Here is a 19,043-nt window from a genome sequence, read left to right on the forward strand (position 1 = left end):
AAGTTTGGGAACCACTGGCTTAAGAAGTAATTGGTACTAGACAAGATAGCAGGGATAGTCTTGACAATTACAATTACAAAGTAGTGCCACACATGTAGGACAGTCGGACAGCAAATGAGATTTGTCAATGTGCACACATCTGCAGTTGAGTACAGATAAACCCAATGTCACTATTCAGAATAAAATTATTAAATAACAAAGACATTCAACACAGCAGACAATTTTGCAGCTTGAAGATCAATAAGATGGATTCAATTTCATTTTAAAGGGTGTACACTGAATTAGCTCAATTACATAAGTATTTCTCAGCATAAATATTCAAAAAGAACATCATTTAAAAATTCTCATAGTGGTGCATAAACAGCGCCTGGTCTCTCTTGTTCATGTGCTGACAGGCTTTCTCCACATTCTTGGTCAGTCCCGGTGGGCCACAGCTGAACACACCAATCTTGGACACCTGCAGGAAAATAACGCTTATTCAAACATATTCCATGCCATCGATTACACGTGTTCAAGTGTGTGCCGCCGTGGGCAGACGCGAGTAGGTGGAGCGAGAGCGGCTCAAAAAGAACTGACCTCTGGATGAACCTCCTGGAGTGAGCTGAAAAAGGACACGAAGGGCGGCCGGCCAAAATGGGTAACGGACCTCAGGCCAGTGAACAGACTGCGGCTCCACACCTTCTGGAAGTGACGCTCACACACGTACTGTTTACACATTCAAAACAAAAACAAACAAAAAAATATGAACCTCGTATCCCAGCAAAATATGAATACAACAGTAAACACTATCAAATCTGGTTTGTAATTTAAAAAACAGCATAAATCTGCTCTGAGGGTTGATCTAATGTGTGAGACTCCACTTAAAACATAAATACAGTAGTTAAGGAAAAGTGCAAGGTGATGTGAATAAGGGTATTAGAAGAAAAAAAAGAAAAAATATTGCACAATAATGTGAAATATTGCAGACATCTGCACTGACAAAATTGACAATGAAATTTACCAAGAAACTACAATGACTTATGCCTGAATCAGACTACAAGACAAATTTCGTCATTCATTATTGGGGTTGCTACTAAAAACATTTTTCATAATTAAGTAAACCCAGCAGATGGACCTCAATTTTACTACTGAGCAAACAAGCCCCCTCCACCCACTAAAATGATGTGAAATTAAATGATGGAAGATGTTAAATTGTAGCAGGAAAAAAAAAGTTTGGATTTTTGTGTATTTTTGGTGGCCTGATAAACTAATTTGTGTAATTTTTCAACTGTAAAATTGAGCACTGCAATGATGATTGATTATTGCAAGCTAAGCCTATGCGTATCTATGGAAAAACTATGTGATGGTGTGTCGTTTGGGCGAGCGGCAAAAAAATTTTGGTAAACACTGTCTATAAGAAGTTTCTTTTTTCCCGACAGAATATGTTGAGTCCGCTCTGGTAAATTGCTCCAACTAGGAAGGCCGGAAGCCAGATTCAAACCCCCAACTTCAAAACTACTTATCCCAACTGGATGATATGTTCAATGTATGCAGAGCTCAAAAACAAATGTGAAAATATGAATGAATGAATACCCAGGATAATTTGATTGCATTTTAGTTGGAAATGTTGACATTTCTTGTTTTTTACTGTTGCTTAACTCACCAGCATGGTGGTGCGGAGGTCAAACTTCTGGGCCACCTGGGTGATATAAGTGTGAACTGACACCAGATCCAGCGAGTCCATCTCCTCCACCTCCTTGATGATGTCTGACACCCACTCAAACTGACGCTGTGTCCGTGTCACCCAGATGAAGTACACCTGACAAACATAATACATCTCGCAGTAAAGGCTGCTGCACAGTGAGCAACGAGGCCGAACCCGACGAGATTGTCGCGCAGTCTGCATGGTTTGGCAACTGTCTTGATGAAACAGTCAGCTACTGTTTATTTCCACAGTTCAAAATTTGGTGGGCATCGTTGCAGCCAATTAAAATGCACACAAGATTTCCATCCATCCATTTTCTATACCACTCATTCTCACTAGGGTTGTAGGTATTGTATGTTGGCGCCTCTTCCAGCTCATTCTGGGCGAGAGGTGGAGCACAACCTGAATTGGTCGCTAACCAATTGCAGGGCACATATCCATATAAAGCATCAGTGTGTTTTACATCAAAACTATACACAAAATCTCCAAAGTGCCTAGTTGTGACTAAAATATATGGGAAAGGCGTGTCCCTCTCTGGGTACATTCAAATGAATGGAATCAGCGAGATTCCTTAAAAAAAAAAATCCCCAACTGTGTCCACTCTTTTTAGCAACCTGCCTCTTTATTGACTATTAATCTAGGTTTTAATGGTTTAAGAAATGTAATAAAGTACATTATACTGTCAATACTCCTAAAGAGGCTCCAATTGCTCAATGTGCAGTTTCGCGTCATTTTTATGCGATGGTCCAAGCCAATTGCGTTGTGTTTGGCAGGTTTAACGGGAAGTACGTCACACGTATGCAAGTCATAGAGTACATGTACAGCTCAGGTCTTCGCTTTCAAGTTTCAAGCAGAAGTGTTGTAAGTGTGTTGTAACACCGCACAGTATTGTATACAATTGTATAAACTGTATGAAGTGCCCTTATGTAGCGCTTTATCTACTGTACACCATCACGGTTCCAAAAGCACTTTCCATTGGCTCACACATTCACCGTGCAGACGTTGAGCCTCTTTTATGAGTTTTAGCCAAGCTATTCCCAAGTCCTAAAGTTGGCGACTCGAGGCAAATAAAACGACTTGAGTCCCTTGCATATAGAGTTCGTGCACGTGACGTCACCATTTTCACGGCGCCATATTCCCGGTCAAACAGAGCTGCTCGACATTGAACCGGAGGAGAATATTTACAATACCGGAGACCCGTTGTGCTGTTGGTTGTCACAACAGACGAGACGGCTATTCAAAGAGATCATTCTTTGGAATACCAGCTGAAAAGACCAGAAAATAAAGATGGATTTCGGCAATTAAACGTGATGGATGGTGCCCAACCAAATACACACAACTGTGTAGCGATCACTTCACTTCAGGTAGGAATTATTCTTCTCATTATCAAATTCCCAATAAATATTTATTATGCCAAGTTGACTCATTTGAGAACAATGTGTTAATAAAAAAAAAAAAAAAAAAAAAACCGACAGGGAGTCGTCTCCAACGTACATGAAGCATGTTGCGGCCAAACGTTAAACTTCGGTAAACCTCTCTGTGACAGACTTTTTGTTTTTTAATATGCATTGTTCTCATATGAGCCCAATGCATATTTAAAAAAAGAAAATAAACCATCGGTCACAGTGATGTTTAGGTAGGTTAACGTGTGGCCGGAACACGCTCCCGTGTACGGGGGCTGAAGCCTATCTCAGTGGTTTATTTTCTTTTTTTAAATACGCATTGGACTCATTTGAGAACAATGCATTTTTTAAAAAAACGTTTGTCACGAAGAGGTTTACCAAAGTTTAACGTGTGGGCGCAGCACGCTTCGTGTATGGAGGAGCTGACGAGCTGTCTTTTTTTTTCCCAATCATAGTTAATGATTAGGAGTTTGTGTAAAACTAGGGGTCATTTATTTAAATATTGGTATTTGTATTGACAAAAACTGAGTGGCTCCATCACTATGTGGGATTTATTCTTGATTGACAACAGATCCAGCAATGAAGTATTTGTATGTGTCCAGACTTTTCTATGCTTTCAAACACTTCCATGCAAATCTCAACAACTTCCTCACCAGATATGCGTGTAGATCCAGTTGTCCAAGACGAACGGAAGCGGGTTAACAGTCCAATTTCTTATCGGCTAAAACATCGACTTCAGCATTAAATATGGGTCTCAAATTTCTCCACGTACCTTCATTTATTATCACCTTTTAAATGTTTAACCGTATCGAGCAAATCTCTGGAAGTCGTGTTAGCGGTCTCCAACCGACTTAGCATTGAAGAATGCTCTGTTAGACCATCAATACGGCCAGTCACGTGACTTCGGTGACGTAGGGGCACGAGGTCTATTGTCAGTATGGAGACAGTATTGAATGAGGAATATTATGGGAAGAGAAGCATACCTTTTGACACTGAATCTTGGACTTGATGGAGGACGTGACCACCAGATCTTTGAGGATGGAGGCAAATGGCGTGACGCCGATGCCTCCTCCCACCAAAACAGACACCTTAAAGTCGGTCCATTCCTGGTGTCCCTCTCCGAACGGGCCATCCAGGTACAGCTGTGGTAAAAGGAACAGAATACAAGCGCTCACGATTACCTTCTACAACAAATAGCTTTGCTTCACTGGCTGTTTTCTGTCATGTCTTTTAAGGGACATTTTGCAGATGGAAACCCTTTTTCCACGATGAACTAATTTGGAGTTGTTCGTGTGTTGGGCAAATAAAACTGTTGCAGGGAACGCGGTGCACCTTTGATACACAGTTTAGGAAAACATTGGTTGAAATTACCTTTAAGTATATCTTCTTCTTCTTTTCCTTTCGGCTTGTCCCGTTAGGGGTCGCCACAGCGTGTCATCTTTTGCCATCTTAGCCTATCTCCTGCATCTTCCTCTCTAACCCCAACTGCCCTCATGTCTTCCCTCACCACATCCATAAACCTTCTCTTTGGTCTTCCTCTCGCTCTTTTGCCTGGGAGCTCCATCCTCAGCATCCTTCTACCAATATACTCACTCTCTCGCCTCTGAACATGTCCAAACCATCAAAGTCTGCTCTCTCGAATCTTGTCTCCAAAACATCCACCTTTGGCTGTCCCTCTAATGAGCTCATTTCTAATCCTATCCGACCTGGTCACTCCGAGCGAGAACCTCAACATCTTCATTTCTGCCACCTCCAGTTCAGATTCCTGTTGTTTCTTCAGTGCCACTGTCTCTAATCCGTACATCATGGCCGGCCTCACCACTGTTTTGTAAACTTTGCCCTTCATCCTCGCAGACACTCTTCTGTCACATAACACACCAGACACCTTCCGCCAGCTGTTCCAACCTGCTTGGACCCATTTCTTCACTTCCTGACCACACTCTCCATTGCTCTGTATTGTTGACCCCAAGTATTTGAAGTCGTCCACCCTCGCTATCTCTTCTCCCTGTAGCCTCACTCTTCCCCCTCTACTTTTCTCATTCACGCACATATATTCTGTTTTACTTCGGCTAATCTTCATTCCTCTCCTTTCCAGTGCATGTCTCCATCTTTCCAATTGTTCCTCTGCGTGCTCCCTGCTTTCACTGCATATGACAATATCATCTGCGAACATCATGGTCCAAGGGGATTCCAGTCTAACCTCATCTGTCAGCCTATCATTACCACTGCAAACAGGAAGGGGCTCAGAGCTGATCCCCGATGCAGTCCCACCTCCACCTTAAATTCCTCTGTCACACCTAAGGCACACCTCACCATTGTTCTGCTGCCATCATACATGTCCTGTACTATTTTAACATACTTCTCTGCCACACCAGACTTACGCATGCAGTACCACAGTTCCTCTCTTGGTACTCTGTCATAGGCTTTCTCTAGATCCACAAAGACACAATGTAGCTCCTTCTGACCTTCTCTGTACTTTTCCACGAGCATCCTCAAGGCAAATAAAGCATCTGTGGTACTCTTTCTAGGCATGAAACCATACTGTTGCTCGCAGATACTTACTTCTGTCCTGAGTCTAGCCTCCACTACTCTTTCCCATAACTTCATTGTGTGGCTCATCAACTTTATTCCTCTATAGTTCCCACAGCTCTGAACATCTCCTTTGTTCTTAAAAATGGGAACTAGAACACTTTTCCTCCATTCTTCAGGCATCTTTTCGCCCGCTAGTATTCTGTTGAATAAGTTGGTCAAAAACTCCACAGCCATCTCTCCAAATTGCTTCCATACCTCTACCGGTATGTCATCAGGACCAACTGCCTTCCCATTTTTCATCCTTTGTAATGCCTTTCTGACTTCCCCCTTAGTAATCATTTCCACTTCCTGGTCCTTCACTCTTGCCTCTTCAACTCTTCCTTCTCTCTCATTTTCTTCATTCATCAACTTCTCAAAGTATTCTTTCCATCTATTTAGCACACTACCGGCACCAGTCAACACATTTCCATCTCTATCCTTAATCACCCTAACCTTCTGCACATCCTTCCCATCTCTATCCCTCTGTCTGGCCAACCTGTAGAGATCCTTTTCTCCTTCTTTCGTGTCCAACCTGGTGTACATGTCTTCATATGCCTCTTGTTTAGCCTTTGCCACCTCTACCTTTGCCCTACGTCGCATCTCGATGTACTCCTTTCGCCTCTCCTCAGTCCTCTCAGTATCCCACTTCTTCTTCGCTAATCTCTTTCCTTGTATGACTCCCTGTATTATGGGGTTCCACCACCAAGTCTCCTTCTCCCCTTTCCTACCAGATGACACACCAAGTACTCTCCTGCCTGTCTCTCTGATCACCTTGGCTGTCGTCGTCCAGTCTTCCGGGAGCTTCGGTTGTCCATCGAGAGCCTGTCTCACCTCTTTCCGGAAGGCCGCACAACATTCTTCCTTTCTCAGCTTCCACCACATGGTTCTCTGCTCTACCTTTGTCTTCTTAATCTTCCTACCCACCACCAGAATCATCCTACATACTACCATCCTATGCTGTCGAGCTACACTCTCCCCTACCACTACTTTACAGTCAGTAACCTCCTTCAGATTACATCGTCTGCACAAAATATAATCTACCTGCGTGGTTTTACCTCCGCTCTTGTAGGTCACTATATGTTCCTCCCTCTTCTGGAAATAAGTGTTCACTACAGCCATCTCCATCCTTTTTGCAAAGTCCACCACCATCTGCCCTTCAAAGTTCCTTTCCTGGATGCCGTACTTACCCATCACTTCTTCATCGCCCCTGTTTCCTTTACCAATATGTCCATTACAATCTGCACCAATCACAACTCTCTCCCTGTCTGGGATGCTCAGAACAACTTCATCTAGTTCCTTCCAGAATTTCTCTTTCAACTCTAGGTCACATCCTACCTGTGGTGCATAGCCGCTAACCACATTATACATAACACCCTCAATTTCAAATTTTAGTCTCATCACTCGATCTGATACTCTTTTCACCTCCAAGACATTCTTAGCCAGCTCTTCCTTTAAAATAACCCCTACTCCATTTCTCTTCCCATCTACTCCGTGGTAGAATAATTTAAACCCTGCTCCCAAACTTCTAGCCTTGCTACCTTTCCACCTGCTCTCTTGGATGAACAGAATATCAACCTTTCTCCTAATCATCATGTCAACCAACTCCTGAGCTTTTCCTGTCATAGTCCCAACATTTAAAGTCCCTACACTCAGTTGTAGGCTCTGTGCATTCCTCTTTTTCTTCTGACGCTGGATCCGGTTTCCTCCTCTTCTTTGTCTTCGACCCACAGTAGCTGAATTTCCACCGACGCCCTGCAGGTTAGCAGTGCCGGGGGCGGGCGTTGTTAACCCGGGCCACGACCGATCCGGTATGGGATTCTTTAGATGAACGCTCATATTTGTTTGGCACAGTTTTTACGCCGGATGCACTTCCTGACGCAACCCTCTGCATTTATCCGGGCTTGGGACCGGCCTACAGATTGCACTGGTTTGTGCCCCCATAGGGCTGCATTACCTTTAAGTATATGTTATTATCAATTAATAGTCTTTATTTGTGCAAAGGCACTGTAATACTTCCAACTTTCTGGGGCATTAGGAACAGATTGGAAAAGACAATTTGCTGTTCCAAGAAAAGTTCATGAAGGCATTCTTGAGGAGGTAACGCTTTCTCAATTATGCCACCGAGGGGATGAAATGAAATGAATCTGCCCCTTGAATGTATGATCATGTAGTCTGTTAGATTGGTCGATTCTGTCACCATTTCTATTCTCACCTTTTTGAAATATGTTTACTTTTATCTGCAGTAGTGCAATGAGTGCGCCTCATAAAAGGAAGTCTGGCACATGAAAATGACGTTGGGAGCAGAACACACTAGCACAAAACTAGAATTTTTAAAGCTAATACTATACGGTTTTTTTTTTATGCTATCTGTCTTACCTTTGGATAAGCTCCAAACTCAGTCAGACTTTTTTCACTGTAGAGCTCTCTGAGCTGGCTGGTCCAGGGCCCCACCGCCCGGATGTGCAGGCTGAGAGTCTCCTCGTGAGGGGCCGACGTCAACGTGAACGGATGGTACTCGTCTGTTCCCAACATCAGGCATGCAATGCGAACCCACTGGCCCGAACGGTACCTAAAGCCTTGTGGTCTCTTGAATTCCAGATGAGTTACGCCTGCAGGGAGCACAATCCAGAGAGAGTTTGCTGAGGACAATAAATCATGGTCCAGTTTGAAGTTTGCTGCCCTGTTGTTCATTTCAATAATCACAGCAGCGGAGGTGGCATGAACAAAGCCAGACAAACGGACTTATGTTGAAGAGGGGGAGCAAATGCCATATTTGGATATGTTTACTTAAACTACACATGTGCAAAGGGAATATTCAATGATTTCAGTGCTGGTATTTGTTGCTCAGCATGGATGAAATAGAACTTCTGCCCAAAGAACGAAAGAGGGCTGTGTAACAAATAAAATAAAGGTCACCTGAAGGCAGCAACTCTGCTCTAATGACAACAATTTCCACCTTCTTCCTGCTCAGACTAATCAGTTTGTCCAGGAGGAAGAACAGTGCAGGCGGGATGAGGAAGATGTAGAACCGTGGTTCTTGCAGTAGGCCAAAACTGCCATGAATGATTGTCTGTTGGGTGCAAACATGGCAGAATCACAAGTGGATCCAGCTCCTAAAAATACTAAGAGAAAAAAAGTTCTGTCTTGTTTACGTATTTTGTTCATTTGTCAAGTAGGAACACTTACCAAAATATACACAACGACGTAAAGGTAATGAGTGATCCAGAACCCTCGGAAACTGATTTGGCGAAAATGGCGGGAGGCAAAAACGTAAATGAACGCCAAAGTGAAGAGGAGCAGCACACCGGTGAACCCTGATAGCAAAACAAAGTCCTGTATGGACTCATAGCGCACTGGAACAAAAAGTATCCGTTCTGTGACATTTGAATCTACCGCAATACAGTACCTGGAACGGTTTCAAAGAACCACCAAGACCAATTGAGAGGAAGTTCGGACCTATAATGGGGGACCACACAATAAATTTGAAAACATTCCCTCATAGAATGTGTTTGAATGGCAGTGTCGCAAAAATGAAAAGAAGCAATTTTAGTAAACATACTGTACAACTACGGGTATGAAATCCGTGTCATCTTTTTCTTTTTTTTTCCTAACCTGTTCTGTTCAAAAAGAGCAGGACAGGAGAGGATGTGGGAATTGAGCAAGGCTACTGATGAATAGTACAGTGGCATTCTTTGAATCAATTTATGCATGTACTGTATTGTACTTCATTAACTTTCTGTTCACGTAATCAACAAAATCACCAATAGTTCTGTTAACACAAGAGGTGACTGTCAACAGATGTCAGGTTTTTGTGATGTTTCAAAAATTTACATTCCCCCCCCCCACCCATTACCAGTTAATCTATAACCTCTACAACTCAATTGAAACAAAAATTAGAGCGGGGAAGTAAAAAAAAAAAAGAAAAAAATTGAGATAATGTAGTTGCACAAGTGCACACATCCTCTTATCAATGGGGATGTGGCTATGTTCAGAATTAAGTAATCACGATCAAACTCATCAGGTCAGCACACACCTGCCACCAAGTAAAGTCCCTCTGATTAATCCCAAATAAGTTAAAGTGTGAGAAAACGTACCGCTCTTTCCATTTTCAAATAATTGCTCCTCAAATAACACGATACCATAATTTCCGGCCTATAAACCGTAACTTTTTTCACACGCTTTCAACCCTGCGGTTTATGCGGTGATGCGGCTAATTTGTGCATTTTTTCAAACGACCGCAAGGGGGCACTCGAGCGGAAAAGGTAAGACTGAGAACGGATATATGTGCCGAGGATGTAACTTTTACCGGTCCGGCACTGTTAGCGCTGCGCTGGCGTTACTGCCGTGTCTCATTGATTTTTACCGGTATATTTTTTTTAACTGGCCCTGTTAGCGCAGCAGCGCCGCTAGCGTTAAACTCTCTGTGTACCGTCTTTGTAAAGATCTCGTTTCAATGTCAGTTTCAATGTGGGCACTTGCAGATTTTACACCCCTGCGGCCTATGTATGTACCAAATGGTATTTCCTTTACAAATGTACTCGGTGAGGCTTATAGCCAGGTGCGCTCTGTATGCCGGGAATTGTGATACTTTGAGGGGAATTGATGACAGATGAAAATTTTATTTTCTGATATACTAAGGAATTGATTAAAAAGGGACCGAAGCAAAAGGGGCACTTTTTACATCCAGGACAAAATGGCAATCGCTTGGGGGCCACTCAGCGTCTATGTGTGCGCATGCCTGTTCAAAAGTGTCTTCTGGCCATGACAATGGCTTCATTAACTATCAATAACCTTGTGATTAGTGGTGCGGATTGGTAACGTTAAAATGGAGGCTCTGTGTAAAATGCCAAGAATGAAAAAACAAAGGTAAAACATTACCCGTTGTTGGTCAAAACCTTAGGGAACAAACAAGCCAGGATGTTGAGGTCACTGATGGAGAAGATGTAGATGTTGACCACATGGCCCAAGCTGTGAACAACTACAAAATATAACTTGTTTTTGTAAATAAGTAGTAAAATTTAGTGCATCATAAGTAAACAACTTAGAAAAGGTCAGGTGAAGGTTCTAGTGCATTTCAGCTTCACAGTATTCCTCACATTTTGTGAGCATAAAATCGTACTGCCCGGCAACCTGAGAGGACGACGGCGGTCGAGGCCATAGAGCGATGAAGGTCGATGGCGGCATCAAAGGGGATGTACCGATTCAGGAAAGTCTCTCTGCAGAGCGTGATGAGGTTGCGGCACACGGTCAGGAGCATGTAGGGGAACAGGAAGGAGATGGCGGCCGCTGAGCCGCGGGACACCACCACGCCCACCACTGAAGTCTCAGGCATGCCCGTCGACGTGGCCTGAAAGCTGTAGTCTGACAAACGCATTAGAATTGAAATAAGGCATCATGATGCGTCAACAGCACGGCATAAAACACGTATCCTTACAATAACATCTCTCGAGCGCCAAACCGGCTGTTATGCCATAAACCACAATGAAGCAGACAATATGGCGGCGGTAGTTCTCAATGAATCGTTTGAACTGTTGGATCTTCTGCCTTACGGGGCTTCTTATGTAGTGGCTGCGCTTGGGCTTCACATACACATTGGGAGTATTCAAGTAAATCCTGTAATGGATCAAATGTATTATAGCCATAAAGGTTGTGTTTAACAGTTCTAAATACACACAATGGTGCCTTAAGATACGAGTTCAAATTGTTCTGTGACCACTCTTGGAACTCAAAACAATCCCAAATGACCCTTTTCCCCATTCAAATAAAATGGCCATTGATCAGTTCTAGCTTTCCACCACACAAAAAAAACCATCATTGTTCTGTATTTTAATTGGAAAAACACTACTGTCTAACTTTGTACAACATACAGTGTAATGATAAATAAATGAATTTTGTTTTGTTTTTTACATCGCATCAATTAAATGGCCATTTCCCACCTTGGCTACCAGGGGGTAGATTATGACAGATAGACAGCTATGCTGTTCATTGAGATGCCTCAACCCCTCTGAGGTCATCAGTATGGCAATAATATGAGAGACTATAAGACTGCGATTACCATTAAATTGTCTGTCTACATGTGTTGATGCATGGTTTGTGTTCAACCAGTTGCTTTAAGCGTTATAAACACCATACCATGGATGCAACATTAAGATAGCGGATTGAAAGATTAGCTATTTGGTTGGTGGGAATCTTTTTCTCTAATGTTTAGTCTGACAGTGATCATAAAGTTGAAGTGGTCATAAACTGTTTGAAGCCCATTTTTTGGAAGAATTGTACAATATTTGTCAATGTGATGCTTATTGTGAAGTTAGTTGAGGTCAGTACAAAGATGGCAAAGTCATGAAGTAAACACTTCATTAGCTAAAGTAGACATTTGAGCTCTCTATATGTACTTTATTCCAATGTTTATTTCTCAACATACTTTATACTACTGCTACTTACATTAGCACACAAATATCTGTATCTTCAACTCTTTAGAGTAAAAGCCAAACTTGTTCTATTTAATTTTGCACCGTGTTCATTCCTGCTTGTTGTTGTTCAAAAACATGTGCACATCTTTTAGGTCTGAGTTTTCTTTTTGGATTGTATATTCATAATCCTTTAGATTAATCATTCACTTTGACAGCATTGATGTCTAGTGTGTAACTGTTACTAAACCAGCCCTCTAAACTACTTTTAGACAGTTTTCTTCTCTTACATCTGTGACCCTCACAAGCTTCTGTCGCAAAGTTCAAATACAATAAACTATCCAATAAACTCGATAACATGCCAACGAGGATTGACTGCGTGCACTATTGAAATACCTGAGGTAACTATCCATCAGATCTATGCTCAGTGAAGAACACATTAATGCTCAGTAGTAGTAATACAAAAAATGGGCTTGGTCGTGCCCAACAGGATGCGGCCCAAGTCTGTGTCCTAATAGATTTTCTTCTCCTTTCCATTACATTTACTTTTATACTTACAGTAATTTTGAAAGCATTACTTGCTTTTACTTGAGGAAAAAAGTTGATTTGAAACTTCAACATAAAGATTTTTAAACACCAATATCTATACGCTTGTACTTGGATGATGAAGATGAGACATCCCTGGTTCACTGCCACCTTACAGCACTCATGTCCAAGTCAAACCAAAAAAAAAAAAAAAAAAAAAATGTAAGAATGACATTCATATCTCAAAAAACCTGCAGGACCCGGCACTTGTATTTCAAGGCACCACTGTATTATTTGTATATTGTTATCACTTGGGAAATGTGCACACACCTTTTCCGTCTGCGGGCATCCAGTCCATCTGCATTGTCACAGCTGAAATCAATAATAAAAAATCATGTGATAAACACGGAATCATACAGCCTTGGAAGTACGACAAGGACGATTGTCGGAAGTATGACAAGGACAATTGTCTTTGACTTCATGAAAGGGTCTCAATACTGGGACCAGCTCTCAATAAGTTATAGGACTACAACCACCATAATAATCCATCCTAGGCATTATATTATTGTACTGAAGTCATTTTGTAGGGCTCTTGTAATGTATCAGTAGATGATGCAAGTGATATTTTTGCATACTTTGTCACGGGGCAGATAAAGGATACTCTCTGGTCTCGATCAAATAATTTCTTTCCTCGATTCTCCACCCCTGCATTGGCAGCATAGCGGATTCATCAGTGAGCATGACAATTGAGGACGAGGGAGAAAGATAAATGAAACCTCCTTCCACCTTTAACACTGAGCTGGGCAAACTGCAGCTCCCTCTCATGGTCACGCAGGATGAAATGGAAGTCTTCCCATGTGATATTGTCTTTGTTATCAAACCCCGCCGCCTGCATCACGGCTCTGATGGCGTCATCCGTCTGACGCTTTGACAATGCGCCGTTGGAGATTTCAATAAAGGACCTTTAAGTGAATCAAAGGGTGGACAGTAAAACATGAGACGAAGAGAATCCCATTTGAAAAATAAATTATTGGTCAAACCTGAGCATCCTGGCAAATTCTTCTTTTGATAAATAACCATTTCCACTGATGTCATTCATGGAGAACATCATCTTGGACTTTTCCTCAGGGCTTCCTGTGCAAACGTACTTTTACTCACATTAGTACGTTATCGTTAACACCTCCTCAGCGGTCTGGTAGATCGGTCTCGTCTACTTCCAAAAATTCCAGGAATTTTCAAAGTTGTAATATATCCATTGGAATTTTGTGGGAATAATGTGAATAAACCCAGATTTACAAGGTTGGCTCTTACTACTTCAATATGGTGGCAGAAAATATGATTTAGTATAATGCTGATTGTAATAATCAGATTTAGCGGAATTTCCGGCCTACAAGCCGCAACTTTTTTCACACGCTTTCAATCCTGCTGTTATTGCGGTGATGTGGGTAATTTGTGCATTTTTTCTAACGGCCGCAAAGGGACACTTGAGTGGAAAAGGTAAGAATGAGACCAGTGGAATACGTGTGCCGAGGAAGGCCTTGTTAGCGTTAGTGCTAGCTTTAGCACGGCGCTAGTGTGAGCACTAGGGTTAAACTCTTTCTGTATACCGTCTTTCTTTGTAAATATCTTGTGTTTCAATGTCAGTTTCAATGTGGGCACTTGCGGCTTTTACACAGCTGCAGCGTATGAATGTATCAAATGGTATTTCCTTTACAAATGTACTCAGCGAGGCTTGTAACCAGGTGCGCTCTGTAGGCCGTGAATTACGATACTTACTTACGGTAAGTTTAAAGTTTTTTTGAGTTACGAGATGTCAACCGCTTAATTTTTTCGTTTGTTTGTTTGTTGTTGCAAAACCAAATTTGAGGTACGAGTGAACTTCAGCTATGCTGCGGGTGACAAAAAAAAAATTAAGCAATCAAGGTAAAGTGAACTGGTCAGTCACGAAGGTAAGAGTGTGCAAGTTTATTTCCTATTATACTGATTAGTCAGCATAATTTCATCAGTTTTATTTATTGCATCAGTTATGGCTCCAAGACTTTTTCGCAAAGAGTTTGTGCAGGTGATATTACTACAGTTGTTTGGTTTAGTAAAGTATTAAAGGCTTATGTTACGGTTCGTATGATGAGCTGCAAAATGTTTTGGAAAGCATTTAATCTTCGGTTATACTACTGTTTTTGGTGACCATTGTTTACCGTTCATGAAAATGACGATGACATCAAGGAACTCCTGGAAGGAGAGGTAGCCGTTGCCGTCTTTATCAGCCAACGTGAACATGGAGTCCACAAATAAGGAGTCAGGTTTGAGGCCCAGCGCATCGGCAAACTCTGCAGCTGTCAACTCACACTGCAGAACCTCTTTGGCCTTATTACAGGAAACACCGTTCATGTCACCGGCATCGCACCTCTCTATTTCCAAAACCTGAGCAAGACAAGGAGTGTAGATCATTACACCATAGGCATCTTTCTCTCAAGCTAGCTAGCTAGCTTACCCTAGAGAAAGCGTGTCGGATGAATGTTTCCACAATCTGGGCCCTTTGTTCTCCTGTTAAAGCCTCCTTCAGCAGTGCCTTCTCCCTCATCTCCCTCAATCTAACCACTTGCCTGTCATCAGGCACCTCTGGGTGCAGACACTGGAGGAATGCAGCACGTCTGCGCTCGTCATCGAAAAACAGCACCTGGAAGAGCAAAAGGTGGAGAATATTCAGATGTTCCAGTGGAAACCTCCAAGAGTGTTAACATTCTTGCTGATTCCAGCTACTAACTAGGTCGTATTCTTTCGGCACTTTGAGCAGGAGGGCTTTCTGATAGCGGTCATTCGAGAGGACCACATCAAGGCAACGTTGTTTGTTCAGATTCAAACAGCGGAGAGCGGATCCAGATCTGTCCCATATCTGCAATTTCCTGTCTTCTATGACCTCAACACTGACGGGACGCGGAGGCTTTTTATCACTTTGCCACTCATAGGCTAGAGAGGACGAAAACATGCTATGAGAGAATTAGTAACAACACAAGAAATGTAATATTCATACCAGCAAATCCTGGAGCTGTTGTCTCTGCTCTTCCAATGGGGCTCCCTCTTTTCTGGAACTTTGTGTAGCAGTACTTGCGGTGATACGCCACCGTACAGGCTACTAAGTAACTCACTGTGAAGGATGATCAATATCAATAACGTAGTGCAATAAAATACAGAGGTGAATTTATGATACTGACCGACAGGAAAGAGGAACAGAATGATAATGAATATCCCAAAGCCAACTGCACTCCCATCAAAGTAATTGAGTTTGGTGGCATTAGTGCAAGGATGGAGCGTTGATGCTTTCAGCTGAGTGGGTTGAGGACAAGGATCACCTAGGGCCAACAATGAGATCATTGTATGTATTTAGTCTCTGGATATCATATTCACATTGCAGTTTGTGCTTAAAAGTCACAATTTACCACTCTTCCAGAAGAACACACTGTTTTGAATATCGGAATCCTCAGTGTTGGTGACTGCAACAAGGACGTCATGAAAAGTCACCTCGCGGATCCTTTGGACGTCGTCGTCTGAGAACAAGCTGCGAGAACACAAATTTCAGGAAAGCTCAATGTTGGTGGCACCCGGCACTGAGCATGGCGGTCCTAGCGGGAGGAGCTCACCCGTTCTGTTTGTTCTCAAACCAGAACCGATCGCCATTTCTTATGCGTTCAAACTGGTCCAAGATTATAGCAGAGAAAACCGGACCTGGACCCTCCATGGACTCTAACAGTCCTCCAGGGAAGAGCTCCAGTTTGGAGATATTGCCACCATACATTTGCGCAACTTCTCTGAGCAACTGTTAAACAAAATCTCACGCTAGTCACGTTGTTCTTGATACCCATTTTGGACTGTTGGTTACGAAACAAACATCCTGTATTTTACTTGTGGGTTGGTCCTGTTGATCTGAGGATTAATTTCTTCAAATGTCTTGACAGGAGGCAGATTCAATGCTTGTCTGACCTCCGTGTAACTGCGAAGACCGAAGTCTCTTCCCCTCTGGACGGTCAGCGCCACCAAGTCCGTGCGAGTGAATTTAAGAGGTCCATACATGAAGTCTGTCGGAGATGAGATCCAGCGTTTAAAAACGTGTGACTCAATGTGTGTTCATGATACGTGGACCTTTCAGGGTGTACAACCTCTTAGGTCCTCCACAACAACGTGGTCCACTTCCTCTGCAATCTGAGAGGTCATGCCCATGAGGAGGTCATCCACATCCTGGCTTGTGTTCACATTAATCTCCTGATGACAAAATGACGTGGGCATAAAAAAAAAGTCCGATCTCTTCCGATAGGCTTCAGATAGTCGAGAATATTGTACCACTCCATTTTGATTGACACAGAGAGGTATTATTTCACAAATGTTTATTATTGTGCTTGCAGTTTATGGGAGTGTAGCACCAGTACTGCAGGCATCATATTGAAAGGACAATCTAACGCGGTGGCACCTTCAGATACAATTTTAGTTTCTTCTTTATCTTAAATCACCTTTTTTCATAGGAATGAATGGAAATATCATTAATCTTTCTCAATTTCCCCCTTAAAATGACAAAATATTTTGTGCGTTTTTCAATTAGGAAAATAGCACATGACAACATTATACTTTAGACAAATATTTGAGTCATAATTGCATAATGAAATACAATGTGAACAATTAAACATTTTGTATCATGAATAATTTACTAAAGATCTTTTGGTGTCAATACTGTAAAAGACAGTAATACTGACAAACAAAGAAGATTTTCACTCATCTACAGGAGTTTACTCTATAATCTGTAGAGGGTGAAGGAACATACGTTATTTTACTGTCTGTCTACATGTTTTGCTGCAGCATTTTGTGTTCATATATTCCTTCCTTCCAAAGTTTTATAACACTGCCACATGGATGCTCTTTGTTAGCCCGTCTATGGAATTTCACATTATGTGTGAGCATTAAGCCAGGGGACAAATTATGCGCTTATTTTAAATACACAACATGTAATTGTCTGTGTTTCATCATTAGTTTGAAAGTAAACTTTAATTGGAAGTGGCATAAAAAGTCTTACAGCCTTTTTTCTGCTTCCTTTGCCAAAATGCTGCTTGTTGTGAAGTGAGGTGAGTTGTTTACCTTACCTTTAATTGTCAGAGAGAAAAAAATGTCGTATGACATCTTGTATCCCCCCAAAACTTTTGGGTCACTAGTACTTCAAGCCACACAACTGCATTTTGATGGTAAACTGAGCAGACAGTATGGAGGCCCACCTGACGTTTCCAAAAGCTGTTACAAAGTCGCAAGGCTGGGGATAAACTGCCATCAGGGTTGATGATTTTTCGGAAATGGCAGGTTCTGTTCCTGTACAAAAGTAGGCAGCCATTGAACATATCCTGAGAGAAATAACAATTTGCAGTACATTGAAACATTGGTCGATACTGCTGCCCAGAAAGTTCCAATTTGGATCCTCGACTTTGCATGTTTTCCATGTGTCAAGATGCGAGATATGTTCGTTTTCACTGACAATGGTCCATGTGTATAAATGTGAGTGTCTGCATGGCATCCTTGACATTAACACTGGGTCAGTTAGCCGGAAATTGTGAAAATGGTTGGTTCTGTCAGACCAAAAGCCAAGCAAATGGTAGAATAATACCTCATGTAAACACCGGGAGGAGCCATTGTGATACCTAATCTCATAGCGGCAGCCTGAAACTCAGGGGAGATAGCAGGATCAACAAACTTCTGATAACCTGCACAGATAAATCAGAATATAATATTGAAGCAAAAGTCAGTATTTTATTTTTTTTTAAACTTCTGAACTGTGAGTGCTCAGTCAGCAGCGGAGAACGATTTTGCTGACACAGCTCAAATTTGTCAAGCAACTCACACAGACTTGAGGTCACTAGTGCATTACTTGCTGTTCTCCACTCTCTCTCTCTCTCTCTCACATTCTTACCTGGGTAGGGCGGAAAAGTTCTGTCTCCCAAGTATGCTGGCAGCCATTCGTAAAGTGCAATATTCTGTTTTTGGGGAGATAATTCTTTTTATTGTAAGGAAAGGAGTTTCTTGTTGCTGTTGAATCACAAGCTTTCTTTGACTCTATTTTTACATCTAAATTGACAACTTTAAATAGCAAGACAACATTTTTTACGATTTGATGCATCAAACTTGTCAAGAGCCACACAGTTCACACGCAAAATTGTTCAAATATAATGAAGTGTTCAGTTTTATACATTTACAAAAGTACCACACTAAACAATGGATAAATGGTTAGCACGTGTACCAGTCAGGAGATTCTCGGTTCGAATCTTTCACTGGGCACAGCAGCTTCCTTGCACATTCCAAAAGCATCCATGTTGGGTTAATTGAAGACTATAAATTGTCCCTAACTGAGACTGTGAGAGGAAATGTTTGCTTGTCTAAAACGCTAAAACATATTTATGCCCTACGATGGACATGTAACCAATT

At 42.0% G+C, this 19,043-nt stretch overlaps 1 protein-coding gene across 1 annotated transcript in view; it reads right to left on the minus strand.

The window, feature by feature from the left end:
* Window positions 1–19,043, minus strand: part of duox (dual oxidase) — a 24,564-nt gene continuing 5,521 nt past the window's right edge. The window contains exons 7-33 of the mRNA XM_061823123.1: window positions 18,532–18,595; window positions 18,229–18,325; window positions 17,846–17,936; window positions 16,745–16,847; window positions 16,491–16,663; window positions 16,229–16,404; window positions 16,028–16,146; window positions 15,803–15,940; window positions 15,622–15,735; window positions 15,355–15,557; window positions 15,082–15,267; window positions 14,786–15,011; window positions 13,631–13,724; window positions 13,377–13,552; window positions 13,226–13,295; window positions 12,921–12,962; window positions 11,093–11,271; window positions 10,789–11,019; window positions 10,537–10,636; window positions 9,065–9,114; window positions 8,845–8,972; window positions 8,575–8,728; window positions 8,035–8,267; window positions 4,071–4,229; window positions 1,643–1,798; window positions 577–705; window positions 1–457 (exon numbers count right to left, since the gene is read on the minus strand). Of these exons, the coding sequence (XP_061679107.1) occupies window positions 335–457; window positions 577–705; window positions 1,643–1,798; window positions 4,071–4,229; window positions 8,035–8,267; window positions 8,575–8,728; window positions 8,845–8,972; window positions 9,065–9,114; window positions 10,537–10,636; window positions 10,789–11,019; window positions 11,093–11,271; window positions 12,921–12,962; window positions 13,226–13,295; window positions 13,377–13,552; window positions 13,631–13,724; window positions 14,786–15,011; window positions 15,082–15,267; window positions 15,355–15,557; window positions 15,622–15,735; window positions 15,803–15,940; window positions 16,028–16,146; window positions 16,229–16,404; window positions 16,491–16,663; window positions 16,745–16,847; window positions 17,846–17,936; window positions 18,229–18,325; window positions 18,532–18,595 (3,714 nt within the window). The 3' untranslated portion in view covers window positions 1–334. The remainder of the gene's footprint in view (window positions 458–576; window positions 706–1,642; window positions 1,799–4,070; window positions 4,230–8,034; window positions 8,268–8,574; window positions 8,729–8,844; window positions 8,973–9,064; window positions 9,115–10,536; window positions 10,637–10,788; window positions 11,020–11,092; window positions 11,272–12,920; window positions 12,963–13,225; window positions 13,296–13,376; window positions 13,553–13,630; window positions 13,725–14,785; window positions 15,012–15,081; window positions 15,268–15,354; window positions 15,558–15,621; window positions 15,736–15,802; window positions 15,941–16,027; window positions 16,147–16,228; window positions 16,405–16,490; window positions 16,664–16,744; window positions 16,848–17,845; window positions 17,937–18,228; window positions 18,326–18,531; window positions 18,596–19,043) is intronic.

The sequence above is a fragment of the Syngnathoides biaculeatus genome, chromosome 6 (assembly GCF_019802595.1).
Source record: "Syngnathoides biaculeatus isolate LvHL_M chromosome 6, ASM1980259v1, whole genome shotgun sequence".
NCBI lineage: Eukaryota > Metazoa > Chordata > Actinopteri > Syngnathiformes > Syngnathidae > Syngnathoides > Syngnathoides biaculeatus.